The 21,387-nt window shown below is 44.3% G+C and overlaps 1 protein-coding gene across 1 annotated transcript in view; it reads right to left on the reverse strand.

Annotated features, from left to right (window-relative positions):
- CDH13 (cadherin 13) overlaps positions 1-21,387 on the reverse strand; it is a 1,043,800-nt gene that overhangs the window by 19,244 nt on the left and 1,003,169 nt on the right. Inside the window, exon 11 of the mRNA XM_082607144.1 lies at positions 16,605-16,747. Coding sequence (XP_082463270.1) covers positions 16,605-16,747 — 143 coding nt within the window. The remainder of the gene's footprint in view (positions 1-16,604; positions 16,748-21,387) is intronic.

Below are 21,387 nucleotides of genomic sequence, written 5' to 3' on the forward strand. Positions count from 1 at the left end.
TTATGAGTATTTGAAATACGGTCATAAGAATTGGCCTTTCGTGAACTTAATTATACTACTGTCTTCAGTTCCCCATGTGTTATTCCCAGGCCAGGCTGGTGATGTCTTTTTCTGAAGTAAAGTAAAATGAGCTTGTTTTTCTTTTGTTGAGAAGGTAAAGACTTGATACTCAAAATCCTCAGGGGAAGCCTCTCCCAGTTTATATGCACAGGATGGAAAACAAATCACTGTCCAAAACTGAAATGTGATTCAATATGTAATGGGTCCTCACGAGCCCTTTGCCTCCTATGATTCCGGGAGCCCAGGAAACACTGGAGCTTTTAGGTATTCCCTGGCACTCAGCCAAAGTCCCACGGTCCTCCTCTCCCCCTTTCCACCAGCAACTCCAAGCTCCCAAGGGCCCACTCCTAGCTCCCAAGGGATATGGAGCTAGACCTGCACTTGCTCCTCCCAGCAGCTCCTCAGAGGAACCCAGGGCCACACTCTCAGAGGACACATTAAGGCTCAGAGAAAGTCCCAGCTCGCGACCTGTGGAGGACTGCTCGTCTCTGCAAGGGCTTCTGTCTTTATAGTGTCCGGAGAGGGCAGGGTCCCGAGAGATGAACCACTCCTGTCAGTGGGTCTTAAATTGAATGGGAGGTGGGTTACCCTTTGGGAATCTGATGAAGGTCATGGTTCTGCCTCCAGAGAAATGCACGTCCGTTCATACCGAGGGGTCCGCAGTCACTGGGAGTACCGGAAGTGCAGCCTGGGCTCTGAGCACTTTCAGAGCCGCTGATCGAAAACACCCTGGTTTTAGTTGTTGTGAGGCTGAGGTCAGAGAGTTTGAGGATGGGCTCAGATTAACTCCGTGAGTCTCAGGCCTCCTTCTCTAGAGCGGTAACCTTCGCTTTGTATGTCTGAACTTTCACTGTGTAGCTTGGTTCTTACAGGCTCTCATTTCAACCATGAAAGCAAACTAAAATTCCTAAACCATGATTTGGGGTTATTATTAGTATTATTTCTTGTATCTTTTTCTTATGAGCTACTTTTTATTGTGGTAATATATATATAACATTTACCATTTTAACCATTTAAAAAATTAATTTATTTATTTTTGGTTGCACTGGGTCTTCTCTAGTTGCAGCGAGTGGGGGCTACTCTTCGTTGCCGAGTGCGGGCTTCTCATTGCGGTGGCTTCTCTTGTTGTGGAGCACAGGCTCTAGGCATGCAGGCTCAGTAGTTGTGGTGCACGGGCTTAGTTGCTCCGTGGCATGTGGGATCTTCCGAGACCAGGGCTCGAACCCGTGTTCCCTGCATTGGCAGGCGGATTCTTAACCACTGTGCCACCAGGGAAGTCCCCATTTTAACCATTTTTAAGTGTACAGTTCAATGGCATTAAGTACATTCCCACTGTGCAACCATCAACACTATCCATCTCGAGAACTTTTTCATCTTCCCCACCTCAAACTCTGTCCCCGTTAAACGACAACTCTCTCTTCCTCCCCACAGCCTTCAAATCTTGGTGGGTCATTCATTTTGTTTCAAGCTTTCATGCTGCCAAACAATGGCTTGACATGGGTGAAACGGTCACCATTTTCTTTCCTGGATCTGAACGAGCGAATCTGTTCCATCAAGAGGACTGTGCCCTGAAGACCACAGAGATGCTGTGACATCATGAAGCTGTGCTCTGGAACACTGCCTGCTCCCGCTTCTGGATTCGTTGTTCCCACTCGGCACTGACAGATTGTAATACCTCACACATTGATCAGGACAGGAACAAACTGATCCTGCTGCTTGATTCTGAACCAAGACAATTTAACTTGTACTTCTTCACTTTGGTGGTGATAACTTCCTCATGAGACGGTCGAGTTGGTGTCCTGTGCTCAGTGCCAGCTGTCCTGGCCAAACCCTCAGTCTGGTTGGTTCAGCATTTGATGCTTGGACTTTTGTGTTCTACGTTTATTTGGGGGCAGAGCTGTGCAAAGTTTTCTAAGAGAAGCAGGATCATGTAACTAATGAAAGTGAGGATTTATGGAAAGAAGTTGAACCCCTGCTGTTAATCAGAGTAAGAAAAGTTCAAGCAAACCGGAGAGGTTGCTGTTTTGAGCCCGAGGGGTTCTACCTTCCAATTTTCTGTCATTTTTTCAGAAGAGGAAACTGGGGCTCAGAAAGATTAAGTAACTTGTCCAAGGCTCTGTAGTATTGGTGGTGTGTCACCTGTTTGAGGGCTGTGGCCTATAAGACACAGTGTTCCCATGCCATGCACACTTTGGGAGCTCTAGCAAGGGAGTGGAATGATTAGTGATTGTAGCACAACCCACCATCTGCGCCAGACTCGTGTGTGGAGCTCAAAGTTTAGGTATTTTGCTGCTTGTGGCTGGCATCAAATCAAGCATTGGTAGAAAGGGTAAAAAACAATCTCTGTGCTTTCGTTACTTAAGCGACCAACAATACATTGCTTTTTGTGGAAGGTGGGCGGAGCTAAGGCCTGTACCCAAGGAAACATGTCACACGTTGGTCTCCTGGCACTGCTTTGATGGATGTGGGTGGATGTAATGAGAAGCAGGGCCAGTTTTTTTGTTTTGTTTTGTTTTAAATTATGGGAATATTATTTTATTCAGAACCCTGACCAAACAGGATTTCCACTTAGCCAAAAAAACACTGAAATTTTCTGATATGTTCCATTATTCATAAGATATATATATATACACACACACACATACATATATATGATGTGCATGATGTAACAGACAAAAACAGTATGATTCTAATGAAAAGATATATATGATTACGAAAAAGATTAGAAAGAAAAATATCAAAACCTAAATAACGATTCTCTCTCCAGGTGATTAACATTAAAATAATACTTTTCTCTTTTCAATCTCCTTTAATAATAACCATGATTACCATAATAATCAGAAACAGAAATGTAAACTCAGAAGTTATACAGGGATTTAAAATTATTTTTTTCCAATTCCTCTTTCTTTCCTCTATTTGTTTTTACAATGAATTGATATTTAGTAAATTCACAGAGATCTGCAGCTACCACCACCGTCTAATTCTAGAACATTTCTATCACCCCAAAAAGAAACCTCGGGCCCATTTGTACTAACTCTTCATACCTACTTCCAGTACTAGGCAACCACTAATCTACTTTCTTTTTCTAAAGATTTGTGTTTTCTGGACATTTCTATAAATGGCATCATACAACGTGGCCTTTTGTGCCTGGCTTCTTTCACTTAGCATGGTGTTTTTGAGGTTCATCCGTGTTATAGCAAGAATCAGTACTTCACTCCTTTCTATAGCTGAATAATATTCCATTCAGCTGATGGACCGGATTTTGTTTGTCCATTCACTAGGTAATGGACATTTGGGTTGTTTCTACTTTTTGTCTGTTATGAATAGTGCTGCTGTGAACATGTGCATACAAGGGGCCGGATTTTCACATGCTACCATGTCCCTAGACCAGTGCACCTCCTCAAGAGAGTCCCCTTAGAAGAATAGGGTCCCCGGTCTTTCCACCTTTGGCTGGGCTGGCTTCATATGCAGAGAAGGTTGAATCTCAGCAAGAACTTTCAGAAGCTAGCTCTGAGAAGTGAAGGAAGCGAGTACATTTTTCTAGTCACTGGGCCTAGAGGCATGTGGCATGTGTCTTACCTTGGGAATCATGAATTTTGTATGGGGAATAGTGTGCACAGTGAGGTTGCCTGCTTGAAGAATAAAATGCAGGAAGAGAAAGTGAGAGGAGGGAAAGACAGGAAACTCATTTCTGAGCTCTACGGGCTCTGAGCATCAGGACTGTTCTCCGTCATCATCCTATTATAATAGGTACCTGGCACCTACCTACCTGGTAGATTTTTTTGAGCATGTGTGGTGAAGGAAAATGCAGGGTTTATCATAAATTGCCACACAAGGAGAATGGGTGGCTCACGCTCAAAAAGCCTAAACTCCCCTGGTTGAGTTTTGAACTAATTTAGGTTGATTTGAAAAAGCTAAGGATGTGTTGCTCTTTCCCTGCATGTAATCATATGTATTTATATTTCCATACGTTTCCTTCCATTCTGAGAAAGTGTCCTCCTTTCCCCCACCTAGGGCAGCAACAAGGGTGTGTGTGGGATGGGGTCTGTGGAACTGGGGCTCAGAGTAGGGAGTCCACACCAGGAACAAGGAGGGAGGCCTCAGCTGGGTGCCTCAGGAGAGCCTGAGGCCTAAACTCTGGGAGGGAAATCAGGAGGATGGGCCAATTCATGAGGAACCACAGTTCAGATGTGGCCCCTGACTGAAGGCTGGGCACCCCTGCGAGATTCTGAGGCTTGTCTGTCAGGGCAGAATGCTTGGGTGGGGCAAGCTACTCCCTGAAAGTTCCTTCCGCATTTCTGGGCATCTGTTGAACCTTTGCTAAGCAGCTGCGAGCAAATAAATGTCACACTTCTTATTTCATGTGAACAGGGCTCTAAGCTGTCTTTACCTTTGCTCAGAAATGGGAGTGAACCAGGATTCTTCTCTGAATGGTCCCCCTTCGTATTGCTTACTTCATCCCTGTGTTCTATCTACTATGGTTTGCAGGATCAGTATTTTACAGTTTTTTTTTTTTTTTGGCATGTGCTCTGTAAGCCAAGAATCTCGTCGCATTTTAATTCATAAGCATTTTTTTATTGCTTTGTTAATAGAGATCTTACCAATCTCATTTTATATATATATATATATATATTTTTTTTTTTTCTTTTTGCGGTATGCGGGCCTCTCACTGTTGTGGCCTCCCCCGTTGCGGAGCACAGGCTCCGGATGCGCAGGCCCAGCGGCCATGGCTCACGGGCCCAGCCGCTCCGCGGCATATGGGATCCTCCCAGACCGGGGCACGAACCCGTATCCCCTGCATCGGCAGGCGGACTCTCAACCACTGCGCCACCAGGGAGGCCCTCTCATTTTATATTTTGAAAACATTTAATAGTAAACCAACCAAAAACCTGGTAGAAAATAGATTTGCAAACTACAGTGCCAGGTTTCCATGGGTGATACTCGATTTAGAGCTGAGGCAATTATTCACATAATTCAGACTCAAAAATTCTTTTGGAGGAGAAATAATCTGAAACCTGAACTGCTTAAAAAAAAATTCCACCTTTTGGGTTTTTTTGTTTCCGTTTTACAGACTTTAAAGAAAAGGCCAAAGTAGGGGAATAGTTGATTTGGAGGCCATGTTTAAACATGAGTTTTATTTTATTCATTCAGCCAGTAATTATATTTATTGGGGCTCTTCCCTGTGTCTTACTGGATATGCACAAAAATCAACCGTACAGGGTGCCTGTTCTTGAAATGTTAGCAGTGTGGCAGGCACAGATATGTAAACAGATGCAGGATAGCGCTTTAAGTGTGGGAAGAGACGTGAGGATAAAATGTCACGGGAGCTTGCGGCATGGAATAATTAACTGTCTGGGGACAGTTCCAAAGGCTCCATGAAGATGTGGCTTAGAAGCGAGAATACTTTGTGTAGCTGGAGAAGGTTGTTCTAGACAGAGGGAATCGTGTGGCTATTTTGTGGGAATAAGTTTTCGTAGACTTTTAAGCAGGATGCTAGCTTTGATAAGAGCAGGGTATGCTGGAGGCAGGGAAAGGAGAGGGCTTGAGTGAGGAGAGAGGGCGCAGGAGGACCAGCTGGGCGGCCAGTGCAGCAATGTGGACTGACAATGGGGGATGAGGTGAGGGCAGCCAGGATGCAAGAGCAGAGGCTGGATTCAGGAGGCTGGATAGACAGTGAGAGCTGGACTGGGAGCGGTGGGGCAGGAGTCTCGGTGGGGATGGGGTTCCAGCTTGGGGACCGTGCAGGTGGTGATGTTATTACCCAAGCTGGGGAAGAGGGAATACCGAGGAGTACAAGCTAAGAGACCCCTCGGCAGGATGAACTGAGCTGGCACAGATGGGCACTGCAGACGGTATTTTAATGCCCAAGTCAGCTTTCTTCCCCAATAACGTTTAAAAACATTATGTGTCAGATGGTTGATTTGGCTGGTCAACATGGAAATGTCCTGCTGTCAGGTAGATGAAGGGTGGCTTAAGTCTCCCCATTCAGACAGAAGCAAGCACTATGAATTGATGCCCATGTCGAAGGCAGCATTTTCTGGCTAATTCTCTGATTTAGAGCCCTACTCCGAGTGGAGGGCTCTGCAGCCCGTCCCTTCTCTAGAAAAATGCTCAGACCACCATAAGGGCGGTCGTCAGATGGCATGTCATAGCTTGCTTCAGACACTGATGATTCTGATAAGTTTAGAAAAATCAGTCCATAACTCAGCTCAAGTGGGTTGACTTAAATATTTAAGTTTTACAATATTAAAGTCCTTACAAAGCACCAGGAATTTTGCATTCATGATTTCCCATCCTTGTAATAACTCAGCAGGGCAGGTGGCGTTATCCTCACTCTGCAGGTGGGGCAACAGGCTGAGAGGGCCTAAGTCTCATACTGAGGGTGGCACAGTGAAGTTGGGGAGCTGGTCCATTCCGAGGGTTAGCAGAGCACCGGGCCCCCGTCTCTCTGTGGAGTGTACTTGCTGCCTACAGATGGCTCTGATCACAGCCTTTCTATTACCAGATCTCAAGAGTTCTTTCATCAGGCCATTTTGTCAGTGACAAAATTGTAGCTAGTATTTTCAACGTGATTGATATTCTACTGGTACTTGAAATAACGAGGAATGATGGCTGGGCCTTCAATTTATTTTTCTTCCTCAGTTACTATAACAGCTGAGGTAAGGGGTGTTAAACTGGCTTAATTGGGTTGCCATCATAACGAATGGCTTGATTTTATCCAAACTAGCATCTTTTAAGTAGAATTAATCTAAATAATTTTACTACATCCCCTAAGCAGTCTTGGTTGATCTACACAAAGAGGCATCTTTTTGAAGTTCAGATCCCTGTCATCCCCAGTCTGGGGGCCATTGTTATCCTGTAGTTTAGCAGTCATTTCACTATGGGGCCAAATAACTTTTTTTCTCTTTTAATCAATTTAAAAGTATTTTGCACAATATTTCAATTTAGAATCAGTTTGCATTATCAGAACGTCTATTATATAGGAGACGGAGGGAAAAGACAGGTTAGGACCTGATATATCTTAGCTTATGAAAAATTATTATCTTAGTCTATTCCATTTTAGTTTTACAGCTGTTATGCTTGGTTCTCTATCTGGGTCTTCTTGGTAACCCACAGCACATTTTTCACCGACAGACTCAAACATACTTTATACAAGTTGCTAAGTTATGAAAACGTGCTGCTGAATTTAGTGATAATTGGGCTTGTTTTTATGCTATCATTCCCTTATTCTTTTTTTTTTTTTTTCTTTTTGCGGTATGCGGGCCTCTCACTGTTGTGGCCTCCCCCGTTGCGGAGCACAGGCTCCGGACGCGCAGGCCCAGCGGCCATGGCTCACGGGCCCAGCCGCTCCGCGGCATATGGGATCCTCCCAGACCGGGGCACGAACCCGCATCCCCTGCATCGGCAGGCGGACTCTCAACCACTTGCGCCACCAGGGAGGCCCTCCCTTATTCTTTTAAGTGAAAATAGATGGGGATGTGATACTTGATAATCACATAAAGGCTTCATATGGATGCTAGAGACAGTACGCGTTTCCTGGTTCAAACTATTTCGTATGCACCAAGCCTTAGTAAGAATGAAGAGGGATAATTTTTTTCTTTTTTCTTTAAACTCTCTGCATAGCCTGGGTGCTGGGAGCAAGGGCACTTGAACTTCCTGAAGCCAATATCTGTCTTTGGCATTTGGAGTCACAATTTAGAACTTCTCTGAGGGCATAAGAGCCATTCAATAACAATCATGGAACGCTGAACCCTATACCATTTCAGAACAGGAGGAGGAGTGAAAGATGAGGTTACAGGTGAGAAGGGGGTAGGAAGACCAGCCTGATAGAATCCTGAGCAGAAGGCAGTAAGCCAAGAAGCACCAGCTGGCTATGCCTTTCTGCCCATGACAATCTCCAGTGGGATTCCAGAACTCTTACAAGAAACTGCTTCTGGCAGTTTTTGGCCCACATAAGACAGTGAGACTAACTTGACCTTTCTGGCGATTACCTGAGCAGCAACGATAATCACACTGGGATTTGACCGGTGTTACTTGCTGCTGCTTTGCCCCCCTGTCAGCACATCCCCAAAGGGATGCCACCTGACTGCATTTCTGAATGTCGTCTCTCCATCTTGGTATTTTCCTTAACAGTCTTTATTTTTTTTTCCCCTTTCTTAACACATGCCAGAAATTCTGTGTTCGTTTAAGTCTTTAATGAAGGAGTTCCTGTACTCTGAAGGCACTAGTCTGGACCACATAAGGTAAGTGATGATATTCGTTTCTAAAGGTAAACTGCTCGCCAACACAGAAGGTCACACCATATTGATCTGTAGGATGAAAGGCTTTACTGTGTCAATCATTCAAGCACAGCCATTTCTGCTTTAGCAAAACAAAAGCATTTCGCTTATAATAAAACAATGTTGTTAGGTAATTAATAGCTCATTAAAACCGGTAACAGTCTACGAAAAGTGCCTTGTACATCCTTGAGTGTCCTGTGGGTTACAACCTAGCCTCTATCTGTAGGGAGTGATTAGTGTCTTTCCCTCCCCGAATCATTCATAACCCGGGCATGATCAATATCACTGTGAAGCGCGATTCTGGAATCTATATAGACTTGCTTTGGGGCCCCCCACAAGCAAACAGGTCCAAAGAATTTTTAATTTCTATTAACTCAGAACAGATTTCCAGCCCTGTACCTGACTATCTTTTTACATTCCTCCATTCTGATATCACAGTTTCTAGTCTCTAAGAGGTGCCTAAAAAGTATATTCTCTTTCTGTGCTGCCTTACCATTGTTCTGAACTGAATAAGTAGAGCTGTGTGTAGGAGTTATGATGGGGTCACTTCGCTTTTTGCCAAGTGTTACAGGGACTGCAGAGCGCGTGCTTCACCTCGTTCACTCTGCAGACATCCTGTCATTCACCCCTCCGGGAAGTTCTGCCACCCGCCCCCCCCCCCCCAGCAGCTGGGGATTGTCCTTCCTTAGATGACAAGATGCTGAGAGTCTAGCTTTAGGGTAACAGATACTTAGAGAGCACATGAGTGGTCACAGACTCCTGGGGAAGACACAGTGGACCAGGGACACGCTCTCTGTGTAGCCATATATATATTTTTTCTTAAGTTGTATTGAAATACAGAAACTTTCATGTTTCCACAAATACACAGCTTGAAGAAATTTCACAATCTGAACACACCCCTGTAGTTAGCCCAGTATATACAAGATCAAGAAGCTCCTCCACAGTTCCTTAAAATGCTAAAAATAGAGCTACTGTATGATCCTGCAATCCCACTCCTGGGCATATATCTGGAGAAAACCATAATTCAAAAAGACACATGGCACCCCAATGTTCACTGCAGCACTATTTACAGTGGCCAGGACATGGAAGCAACCTAAATGTCCGTCAACAGATGAATGGATAAAGAAGATGTGGTACATATATACAATGGAGTATTATTCAGCCATAAAAGGAATGAAATAATGCCATTTGCAGCAACATGGATGGACCTAGAGATTATCATACTAAGTGAAGTCAGACAGAGAAGACAAACTTCATATGATATCATTCATATGTGGAATCTAATTTTAAAAAATGATACAAATGAACTTATTTACAAAACAGAAAGAGGCTTACAGCCAAAAATAATAAATAAATAAATAAATAAATATCTGCAAGCCTCAACTGTAACAAACTTATGGTTATGAAAGGGGAAAGCGGGCTCCCCTGGTGGCGCAGTGCTTGAGAGTCCGCCTGCCGATGCAGGGGATACGGGTTCGTGCCCCGGTCCGGGAGGATCCCACATGCCGCGGAGCGGCTGGGCCCGTGAGCCATGGCTGCTGAGCCTGTGCGTCCGGAGCCTGTGCTCCGCAATGGGAGAGGCCACAACAGTGAGAGGCCCGCGTACCGCAAAAAAAAAAAAAGAAAGGGGAAAGCAAGGGGAGGGATAAATGAGGAGCTTGGGATTAACATACAGACACTATCATATATGAAACACATAAACAACAAGGAGTTACTATATAACACAGGGAACTACACTTAATATTTTGAAATGACCTATAAGGGAAAAGAATCTGAAAAATAATATATATATTCTTTTATAGCTATATATATAGTTACTTACAACATTGTATATCAACTATACTTCAAAAAAAAAAAGAGCCCTTCCACAACGTAATCTGGAAGCGTGGATTCGTTTCGCCTGTTTGACCTTCATCTAAATGGAATCATTCCATATGTGATCTTCTGCCTCAGCCTGCTTTTTGCTCAGTGTTATGTTTGCAGGATTCATTCATGTTGCTGTGAATAGCTGCACATGATTCATTCTCAGCGCTGTACAGACCCAATTGTGTGACTGTTCCACCATTTATTTATTCTACTTTTGTTGGGCATTTGGAGAGTGTCCAGTTTTGAGCTATCATGAACAGTGCTGTTCTTTACATTCTGGCACAGGTTCTGGTGAACAGATACACACATTTCCGTTGGATGGAGAGCTAGGCATGTAATTCCTGGATCATAGGGGATGCATATGTTCACCCTTAGTTGATACTTGCAGTTTCCAGAGTGGTTGTACCAGTTTACACTTCTCGCAGCTGGATATGAGAGTTCTAATGATTTCATATCCTTGCCAACACTTGGCATTTTCCATCTTTTCAGTTCAGTCATTTTGAAGGTGTGCTGAGTACTAAATTTCATTGCATTTCCTCAATCAATTTGTATTTTAGTTTGTATTTGGATAGTTTAATTTTTATTTCCTTGATGAATGAAGTTGAGCATCTCGTCATATGTTTATTGGCATTTGTATATCCTCTGCTGTGAACACCTGTTCAAGTCCCTTACCCATTCCTCTTTGAGTGGTGCCTTTTGCATATAGATTGTAGGATTCCTTTATAATATAAATACCTCCTACTTTGTGGGTTACCTTTTTACATTCTTGATGGTATAATCTGATGAACTGAAGTTCTTAATTTTAATATAATCTATCATTTTTTCCCTTTTGTCATTAGTACTTTTGTGTCCTGTTTAAAAAACTTTGCCTATGCCAAGGACATCAATATGTTCTAACATGTTTTTCTCTAAAAGATGTATTATTTTACCTTCCATATTTTGACCTGTAACATATTTAGAATTGGTTATTATATATGGTATAAGAGAGAGGTCAGGATAATTCTTTTCATGTGTGTCCCATTAACCCAGCACTATTTATTGAAAAGACCATGCTTTTTCATCTGCACTACCATGTTGTCCTTGTCATAACCAGGGAGTGTGTATATGTGTGGATCTGTTTCTGAACTCTCTATTCTATTTCACTGGTCAGTTTTTTCTATCTTTGAGCAAACACCACACAGTTTGAATTATTATAGTTTTCTTCTTTTAAAAAATTAATTAATTAATTAATTAATTAATTAATTATTGGCTGCGTTGGGTCTTTCTTGTTGCACGCAGGCTTTCTCTAGTTGCGGCAACCGGGGGCTGCTCTTCATTGCGGTGCGCAGGCTTCTCATTGCAGTGGCTTCTCTCGTTGCGGAGCATGGGCTCTAGGCGTGTGAGCTTCAGTAGTTGTGGCGCACAGGCTTAGTTGCTCTGCAGCATGCGGGATCTTCCCGGACCAGGGCTTGAACCCATGTCCCCTGCACTGCAGGCGGATTCTTAACCACTGCAGCACCAGGGAAGTCCCTGAATTATTACAGTTTTCTAATAGGTCTGGATATATGGTAGTGTCAGTCTTCCAACTTATTCTTCAGGATTTCCTTGGCTATTTTTAGCCCCTTATGAATTTTAGCCCATATGAATTTTATAATCTGTTTCTTCCCCTTCTTCTCAAAACAAAAACCTGGGATATTGCTTGGTATTGCATTGAATCCTTTAGGTCCATTTGGAGAGCACTGACATTTTAATAGCATTGAGTCTCCTCATCCACAGATAGGGTATAGGTCTCTATTTACACAGCATTAAAAACTCTTAGTAGTGTTCTGTAGTTTTCAATATAGTCTTTGTGCTGTGTCCTCATGTGGTGAAGGAAGTCTCTGGTATCTCTTCTATAAGGGAATTAATCCCATTCATGAAGGCTTCCATCCCCATGAACCTCCCAAAGGCCCTACCTCCAAATACCAGCACACTGGGGATTAGATTTCAACATGTGAATTTTGGGGTGGACACAAACATTCAGTCTATAGCATCAGCCATCCCATCCTCCAATCCCTCATACCTTCAAAATCTGGCAAATGTCTTAAAGAGAGAATGGCTGTGTGTTTAAGGTAAGTTTCTTGCTTTGTTAGGTCTTTGTTTCAGTGAGACCGCAGGAGATTTTATTCTGCCCTTTAAAAGGCATTTATCTATAACCATGTGCTTAAGAGCCCTCAAGTTTTCACTTTGTCACACCAGCCACATGACCGTTACAAGTGTTTCTCATTTACTTCTTTCCATCCTGGGCCCTGCCTGGGTCAGGCCTGATCCTCACCCAGAATCTAAAATAGCCCCAGAGAGAAAAAAGTGGCTGGTGGCCCTACACTCTTTTTAGAATGGTTCTTTCTTCTTTCCTATTTTAGTTTTTAGTTGAGGCTTCATTGTTTCTGCAGCTCTCTGATGCCTTTACAATTAAGATTTTTGTAATCTATCCAGATTTTTCTAGTTTTTGCAGTGGGGACATTGGTCTACTACATCCTACCATAAAGTTCCCATGGCCATATATTTTATTGACATGTTTTGGCATAAATTCCTGAGTGACTCCTTGTTTGGAGAAAATCCATTTATTTTGCTTTAGCTTTCCTCGTGTTGTATGACAAAAATTCCTTATTCTTTCATTCCATCAAACACACTGAATTTCTATAAAATGAATAAAATCAAATGCTTACTTTGTATAACACTGAGCCATCAGTTAGTACTATTAACTTTGGCCTAACAGCACTTACTGTTGGTTTTTCCTGGTTAACCACAATATCTAGAGATAAGTTTTCAGTGAGTGACAAAAACGAGCCTTTAAACAAAAGTTACTCTGATTTATGAGGTCTTTGAAAATTTATTCTCTTTTTGCGCTAAGTCTTTTGAGCCTTATTCAAGATTATCACCTCTAATGATGGTTCTACATAGTAATGCCAATTTGTTTTTTATTTATCATTCCATCTTCAGGGACATTTCTATCCTTTGGAAACATCTGTGACACCAGATTTGAATTTCCTTGTCCGATATTAGTATTAACAGAGTTAGATAAGAAATAGATTTCAAACTGCATTATTTCTTGAAGACCATTCTTGGCTGTATTCTTTCCTGTCTATAACCCCACTGGGGTGGGACTGACATTTATTGAACACTTAATATTGCTTCTGATGGAGTGTGTAGAGGGCACAGCACTTCATTTTCTCACGACAACCTCATAAGTAGAAATTATCTTCCTCATTTTGTAGAAGTATTATAGAAACTGAGCCTCAGAATCTATAAGCAGCTTGCCCAGTCACACCTGGAGAGAAGACTCCTGTTTCCGGCAAAAATTAAAGTGTATTTCATTTCTAGTTTTTTTGATGAATAATTGCATAAAATATTTTATAAGGCAATGATAACTAAACTATTTGCTGGGTTTCAAACTTCCTTCATGATGTTCTTAGCTGAGAATTTTCTCTACAAATACAGATACTTTTACGTAGTACAGAACTCTGAAATCATTACTTTAGCTGATCTGTAATTGATACTTTTTGTTTGAAAAGCATTTTAAAATTCTTGGCTTTTTGTCCTCCACTGTTGATGCCCTTAGCACTCCGGTCTAGACCTATTCCTTCCACAAAACTTATCTGTTCTGATGGCGACAATCTCTTGCATTGTGACTCCCTGAGTAAAACCTCCTGGCCTCTATTTCAGGCCCACGTTGCAGTGTCTCATGGGATCATCTCAACATCCACCCCATAAGGACAACATGGGAACAATCCTTTGAAACCAGTTCCATTTCTATTAATAGACTAGATTTCTCACTAGAAATCTTCGTATTACCATTCTCTCTTTCATATTGAGTATGGGTTGTTTTCAAAGCCTTGTTTTTTCCATCCAGATGTTTTCTACATTCATCCTTTCTAGTTTGTTTCTGTTGCCAACAGGCATACCTTGACCCCTTCAACTAAGATACCTGCTATGTCTTACAACGTTTCCCAGCTCCAGACTCACTCCACCCAAACGACTTCCACTGCTTCTCTTACCTTGATTTCTGCACAGCTTTCTAATGCCTCCTTGCCTCATGTCTCATCATGATCTGACTGATTTTCTACACCGCCACGGGGGTTATCTTTCTAAAGTACAGCGTTTATTCTCGAGGAGTTTGGTAACCAAGTCAAACTCTTCGGCATAGCATATGGCGCTTTTCTTCATCTATTTTATGATCTACTCCACATATACATGAGTGCCTGCTCTAAGTCAGGCACTGTGACAGGAGCTGGGCATTCCACACAAGACCTAGTAACCTTATCTCTGTAAATACGGAGCCTCCAGTAATGCCGACCAATGTTTAAGTGTCTCACATAACCACCTTCTTTCAGGCTTCTAGTAGAATGCCTTCCATTTTCTCAACCTATCCTTCGTCACTCGGTTTAGAGATCCCCTCAACCAAAGAGCTCCCCGTGACCACCTCTGAGGCTGGATGAGGGGCTCCTCTGGGCTTAGTTCCAGGAGGACAGCTGTGACAGTGCATTGCCACCTTCTGTTTGTTAGCCTAACTTGCCAAGTAACTCATTAGCTCACGGAGCACACGGACAATGTATTGGTCATCTTTGAGTCTCCAGGACCAAGCACAGTGTCTGGTCCAGCTCTCCGCTGATGAATGTCCAGGTGCTATTTCATCATGTCAGTTTTCTCCTCAAGAACATACGGGATCCTTTGGGTGCCTGCTCTATCAGATGACTTGCCCGGATTTTGAGATGTCTTGAAGATATGACTTTCCCGTATACATCCAGATAGGTTTCTACACGTTTACTCACAGTGGATGGAACCCCTCTCTTTCCTCCTCTGACCTCCCAGGCCACACTCCCTTTGAACTCTGACCCCTCTGCTTTGTGCCCTCCGGCATCCCGACCTCCTGACCCTGCCATTTATCCAAATCCTGTCTTTCAAGGCCAGACTCAAAGGCTGACTTCACTGTGAAACCTGCTCTGCCTACTGGGTGCCACACTGATCACTCACTTCTTAGACACGTGCTCTCCTACTTGGTTTTGTGTAAGTACCCAGCCTCTGAGAATTCTTAGTTCACCCGTTATCGGGTAATGAAGGCACATACAAAGAACCCTATAAAAATATTCATTATGATATATATATATAGGACTCAAAACCAAATCTTCAGCTATGAACAGCTGACTTTTAGGAATTACAGGGAGAGCAAAACTTCTTGTGTGATTGACACAGTAGACATCTTAGCTTAACATACCCGGAAACCGACTCTGATTCCCCCCATCTCAGCCAATGGCAAATCCTGTTAGCTCTGCGTCTGAAATATATAAAGTATCTCCAGAATCTGATCCCTTCTCATCCCCTACTCCATTATCGGTCCAAGCCACCATCTTTCCCAGGTTGTTCTCAGTCTCCTAAGAGGTGTCCCTACCTCTGTCCTTGTCTCCTATGTCTGATCTCAACAGAGCAGCAGAATGATCATGGCACTTTGAACTCTACTCAGAACTTGGCTACGGCTTCCCATTCCAACATAAAGTAGAAGCCAAGGGTTGCAGAGAGGCCCACGTGACCCTACGTGATCTGCACCCCCACCCCCTTCACGTACCGCTGCCCTCTCTGCTCCAGCCCACAGCCTCCTTGCTCTTCCCTTAGATTGCTTCAGGGGCCCCAACCCCACTTTTTTCATGTTTTTACTCAATGTCACTTCCTCAGTGAGCCTCTCAGGGATGTCTGGTTCAAACTGTAGCATCCTTTCATTTGCTATCTCTTTTTCCTGTTTCATACATAAATAGTATACTTTTTTTTCTGAATAGTATGTATTTTACTCAATTTCCTTTCGTGCTCCATGACTGTGTCAGCTGCACGAGGACAGTGATTTTTGTTTGTTCACGACTGTATCCCCAGTGTCTGAAACAGAGTCTGAGTTGTGGATATTGCATTATTAGCTTTTGAACGAACAGCGATTGTTCTGCGCTTATGAAGCTACCAGCTGAGGGGACCTGATGTCTTTCCATGGTGCATATCATAAAAGGAAAAAAGCTGAGGGAACAATTCAATTGTCAGGGTCGGTGATGTCCTCTGGGACTTCCTTTCAACTTGCATTAGGTAAAAATAACCCTCCTTGTAGATGAGAACATGACACCAAGATGAAGGACATCAATGTGGCTTCCTAGCCTTGGCGCCTACTTGAGATGGAGCACAGTGAGCTCACTGCTCTGACCCCTAACTAGACAAAGACCCAGGAATTCCAGGACTTGGGGATTTTACTGACTCACATGTGTTTACACATTTGCTTTCCCTGCCCCCCACCACGCTTAATTCTTCCCAAGTACACCTTTAGGTATATCAGAAGAAATGTAAAAATGTAAAAATATATTTATAACTGAAAAGTATTCACTTATTGGCATTTAAAAAATTACTCACCACTGTCGATTGCCAGGAAGAGGGCAGTGTATACGCTGTTATGGACGAATGGGGACTCGCGGTCCAGCACAGCAGTGGTGTCAACAGTCCCGTTGATGGGGTTGATATTCAGCCAGCCTGCTGGGTCCTTGTAAACAGAATACCTGAAAAAAAAAAAAATCCCCAAACGACGTCAGATTACATTCAAAATAGATTCAAGAAATATTCAAGGAGTACTGGGCACAAGCTCCCAGGTTAGCTGCCAGATAATTCTTAATACAAATCCAAAAACATCATTATAGCACAGTTGTTCATTCAGAAAGTAATGACTGACCATTAACCCTGGGCCTTTTCTGCTTTAAATATTTTGTACATGCACCTCCTTTATTCCTCATGACAAGCCTGGGTGGAAGGAGCTCTTATCTGCCCAGCTCTCATACAGGCAGAGTTCATGGCCTGTCTCCTGAGTCCAAGTCCAGTTTTTTTGTTTGTTTGTTTTTGTTTTTACACCTTGGATGCATCTGGTATGCAGACTAGGCAGGAGAAGCACTGTCATGAAGGTACAGGCAAGGCACATGGACGCTTGGAGGAAGAAGTAATTATCTCTGATGGAGGGTAACCCTGGGGTCCTCACAGAGGATGCAGTACCTGAACTAAGACAGAAAGAATGGGGGGATATTGTCAGAGAATGAGAGGACAGACACGTCAGGAAAAGAGAAGAATATGAATAACATATGGAACAGAGATATCACTAAAAATGTAAGTTCCACAAGAACAAGGGTATCTGTTCACTGTCATGACCCCAGCTCCTAGAACATTACTTAGCACATATAAAACACTCAATAGATAGCTGCTGAGTGAATGTTTAGGGACCACAGGTAGATGGTTGTGGTTGGAAAATAGCTTCTCTAGGGGAAACTGAAAGAAAACAAATTTGGAGAGACAAATTATTAAGAACCTGAACCACTGTAGTACGGGGTTTGGATTCTGGATAACGGAAACCATCAAAGAATTTTAAAACGTTCTTCTTATTTTTCAGGTTGTTGTAAAAGTAATACATGCTCATTGTAATAAGTTCAAACAATATAAATGTACATTAAGAAATGAAAGTCTTATATATCAGGGAGACTGACTGAACATGACCCAGATTTCTTTGAACTGGGTGGCTTGGTATATGTGGGACTGTCCCAGTGACACCTTGCTAGTGCTCCAGCCACGTTAGTACTTAAGCCAGAAAGATGCTTGTTGGTGTTTTTGCCATTCCCTACCCACCAATGTTTGGAATTCATGTCCCTGAAGAGACATGAGAACTGTCAGTTCATCAGTCTTATACAGATGCCTGAAGTTGACCATCTCTGCCTTATACTGCCAGCTTTGGTTCTAAGAATGTTTAAAACTGGATTTAACCAAGAAGATGGCAAATCTCCGAATGAAGAGTTTGGGGCAGATTACCATCCCAGTCTTCACAGTGGAAAAGATGTCTACGTCCTAATCTCAGGAACCTGTGATGTTACCCTACATGGTAAAAACTTTGCAGGTCTAATTAAGGATCTTGAGGTGGGGAGATTTTTTTTGGATTATTGGGAGAGGAAGGGGCTAAATGGCAACCACAGGTGTCCTTATCAGAGGGAAAGAGATTTGAGACACACAGAAGAGAAGTCCATGTGACCATAGAGGCAGAGACTGGAGTGACGCAGCCACCCGAAGCTGCAAGAGATAAGGAAGCGTTCTCCCCTAGAGCCTTCAGAGGGAGGATGGCTCTGCTGACGCCTTGATTTTGGCCCAGTGAGACTGATTTTGGACTTCTGGCCTCCAGAAGAATAAATTTCTAGCCACCAAGTTTGTAGTAATTTGTTACAGTGGCAATAGGAAATTAACACAGTAGATATAATATCCCCACTTACAGATGAGGAAACTAAGGCACAAACCACACAGATCCTAGGATTGTAAACTGGACATGCACCCAGGTGGTCTGACCCCAGAGCCCATGTTCTAAACCCCCATGCTAAGCCGCTTCTCAGCAGAAGATACGCCCTGAATTTTGAGAAAAAGTTAGCTCTGAGGATAGAATCAGGGCTCCTCTAAGTGTAATGGGTCAGATTATTCATGTGTAGGAGAGACCAAGGGGTCGTCCACAAATGTGTGGCCAAGGAGACGGATCCACCAAGGTTCCTCGTCACCACTGACTTGGAGGTAATCTTGGACGGTTGCAGCGTGACTGTCTCCTGAGGGAGGCTGTGGTCACTGAAAGGAGGGGTGGTCAGCTGGTCCTTGAGAAGGGGACTGAGGAATAAGAAACATGGGCCGAGAACAGGCATCCAAGGAGCCTCCAGGAGCCTCTGGTTGCAACTCAGCTGCCTCACAACAGGCAGCACCGCAGTCGTGTCCCAGCCTCACCACCAGCTAAGGAGACCCTCCACTGACTCCCAGGCTCTGCTGAAGCCTCAGCACCAACCCCCGGACGTCTTTGGGCTTCTCAGAGTCACTGACAGACCCTCTGACACAGAATTCTCATTTTAATTCACAGAGAGGCACTCCGGTTTATTTCAGCCGCTTGTGAACTTGAGTCACGTGAACAGACCCAAGCATCTCTGTGCACACCAATCAAATTCAGTTTTTATACTGAAAGCAGACGGGCCAGACCTGGGGCTGCAGAACACCACCAGGAAGAGGACCTTGCAAATGCTTCCTGGAAGGCATCGGATCCAGTCTTCAGTATTAACAGCCTCCGGGGCACAGCATCTGTTACCGTAGGCACGTCCGTGTGCCCGACACAGAATGAGGCCAAACAATACCAAAATGTCGGAGCCTGGAGCTGAGAAAGGTTTACTGCAGGGCCATGCAAGGAGACGGGTGTCTCATGCCTTAAAAAGAAATCCAAAATCCCCAAAAGCTTTCAGTGAAGCCCTTTTACAGGAAAGGTGAGGGAGGGCCATGGTTAGCTGTTGCAGACTTCTTGCTGTCGGATCCTTCGTTCCTGAGGTCAGGTCACCGTCGGGTCACGGTGTTCCTGTAAACCTCCACCAAAACAAACGTTACTCTCTGTTCTGACAATTAAGGGCAAGGTCCCAAGGCTCAACTTTCGCTCTCTGAGGTCCAGGCCCTGGCTGAGAGGAGGGGGTCCCCGCGGCGGCCAGTTACCCTGCCTGGGAGCATTCGTCTAGCACCCAGGCTGGGTCCTCCTGCCAGTGCCCAGGCCCGGCTGGCAGTGCCCTCAGGGCCAGGTCCCCAGACCCTGCCCAGCCGTCATCACTGAGGGAGCCAGGCACCCATGACCCAGCCGGCCCTCAGGCTTTTCATTTAACCTGGAGAGAACCATTTGTATGGGATCAGCACGAGTACACGTTGTAGCAAATACCAACCAGGTGAATTCCCAGCTCGCGACTATTGCCCTGCTTTGAGAAGAGCCCCAAACACAGAGGCGGACCTGAAGTAATGATGTGCACTGTCCTCGCAACTTAACCCTGACCTCTGGCCACCTCCTAGGGGGAGACAACTGATCTAAGCTGGGCCAACGGAGAGACTGAACGGAGAGCTGAAGCTGGTTGAAGCTGGTACCTTAACGGCAGTGTCCGTCTACTCCCGTTGCTGAGGCCTCCATGGCCCTCGACCCACGGAGACCGCCGTTGCCATCAGGTCGCGGAGGTGGGGATGCGGGAGTGGTTTGCAGCTTCTTCAAGGCCTGGGCCCGGCCAGTGGGCGGCCGTGGCGAGGGCTCTGGAGCTCTGCGGGACACAGCCACCAGCTCACCGGCCGGCCCCGGGGACAAGGCTGTGATGCGGAAGACCACTGCGAGGCCGACTGTTGGCAGAGTGGGACCTCTAACCGCCACGCGAAAAGTCTCGCGCTAGGTCTCGCGATAAGGACCGTGCGGCCGCTCCTCCCCTATTACACATCCATTTAATAAAATAGTATCAACACAGCAGCATGCAACGCCCAACTGAGCATTTACTAGGCGCCAGGCGCTGTTCTAAGAGCTTCCCGTATCTACTTCCCGTATCTACTTTGTCAGCCTTCACATCAACCCTGTGGGGTCGGTAACATTATTCCCATTTTACACATGAGCGAACTGAGAGGATGCTGGATGCTACAGATCTTATAATTGTCTGAATTTTTTCTATTAGTAAATTACAGGCTGCAGATTTCTTAGTTTGAACTTCCGTCATTTTAAACCGACTTGTATATAAAAAAAAAAACTTAAGTGGGATGTTTTATTTTTAAAAAATTTAGCACTATGACTTTTTGCCAAGGAAAACGATAAATATTGAATATTATTCCGGTGCAAAACCAAACCAAACCAAACCAACAACAACAAAACCCCTCAGGGCGATAAATGCCTTTGCCAAGGTCAACAGCTAGTGTGCAGCAAGGCTGGGATCTGAACTTGGTGCCAGGGCCCTGCCCAATCACACATGTAGTCAGCATGATGGGGGAGTTAAAAGCATAGACTTTGGAGTGAAAAAGACTTGGATTCTGGCTGTGTGACCTGGGGCGAGCTAGTCTCTGTGATTCTGTTTCCTCCTCTGTTAGGTGGGACAATCCCAGTGACCTCAAGGGTGGCTGTGAGGGCAAAGTGAGGCCTGACTCCAAGTGGCTGATGTGTGTGCTGGTGGCCACTGAGTCAGGCCCAGGTGCTCTCTTTTGACGTGATCCACACCGTCCTCAGAATACTTTGGAAATATATGACTCAGCGAGCCCTGGGGAAACAAGGTTTTGAAGCTGAAACAGTGATGGGGAACAGATGGAGAGAATGAATGAGGCTAACGGAGGTTTTCCCACACTCCCTTGATGCCTCAATTATCAT

Source organism: Mesoplodon mirus, assembly GCF_964341445.2.
Source record: "Mesoplodon mirus genome assembly, chromosome: 19".
Classification (NCBI taxonomy): domain Eukaryota; kingdom Metazoa; phylum Chordata; class Mammalia; order Artiodactyla; family Ziphiidae; genus Mesoplodon; species Mesoplodon mirus.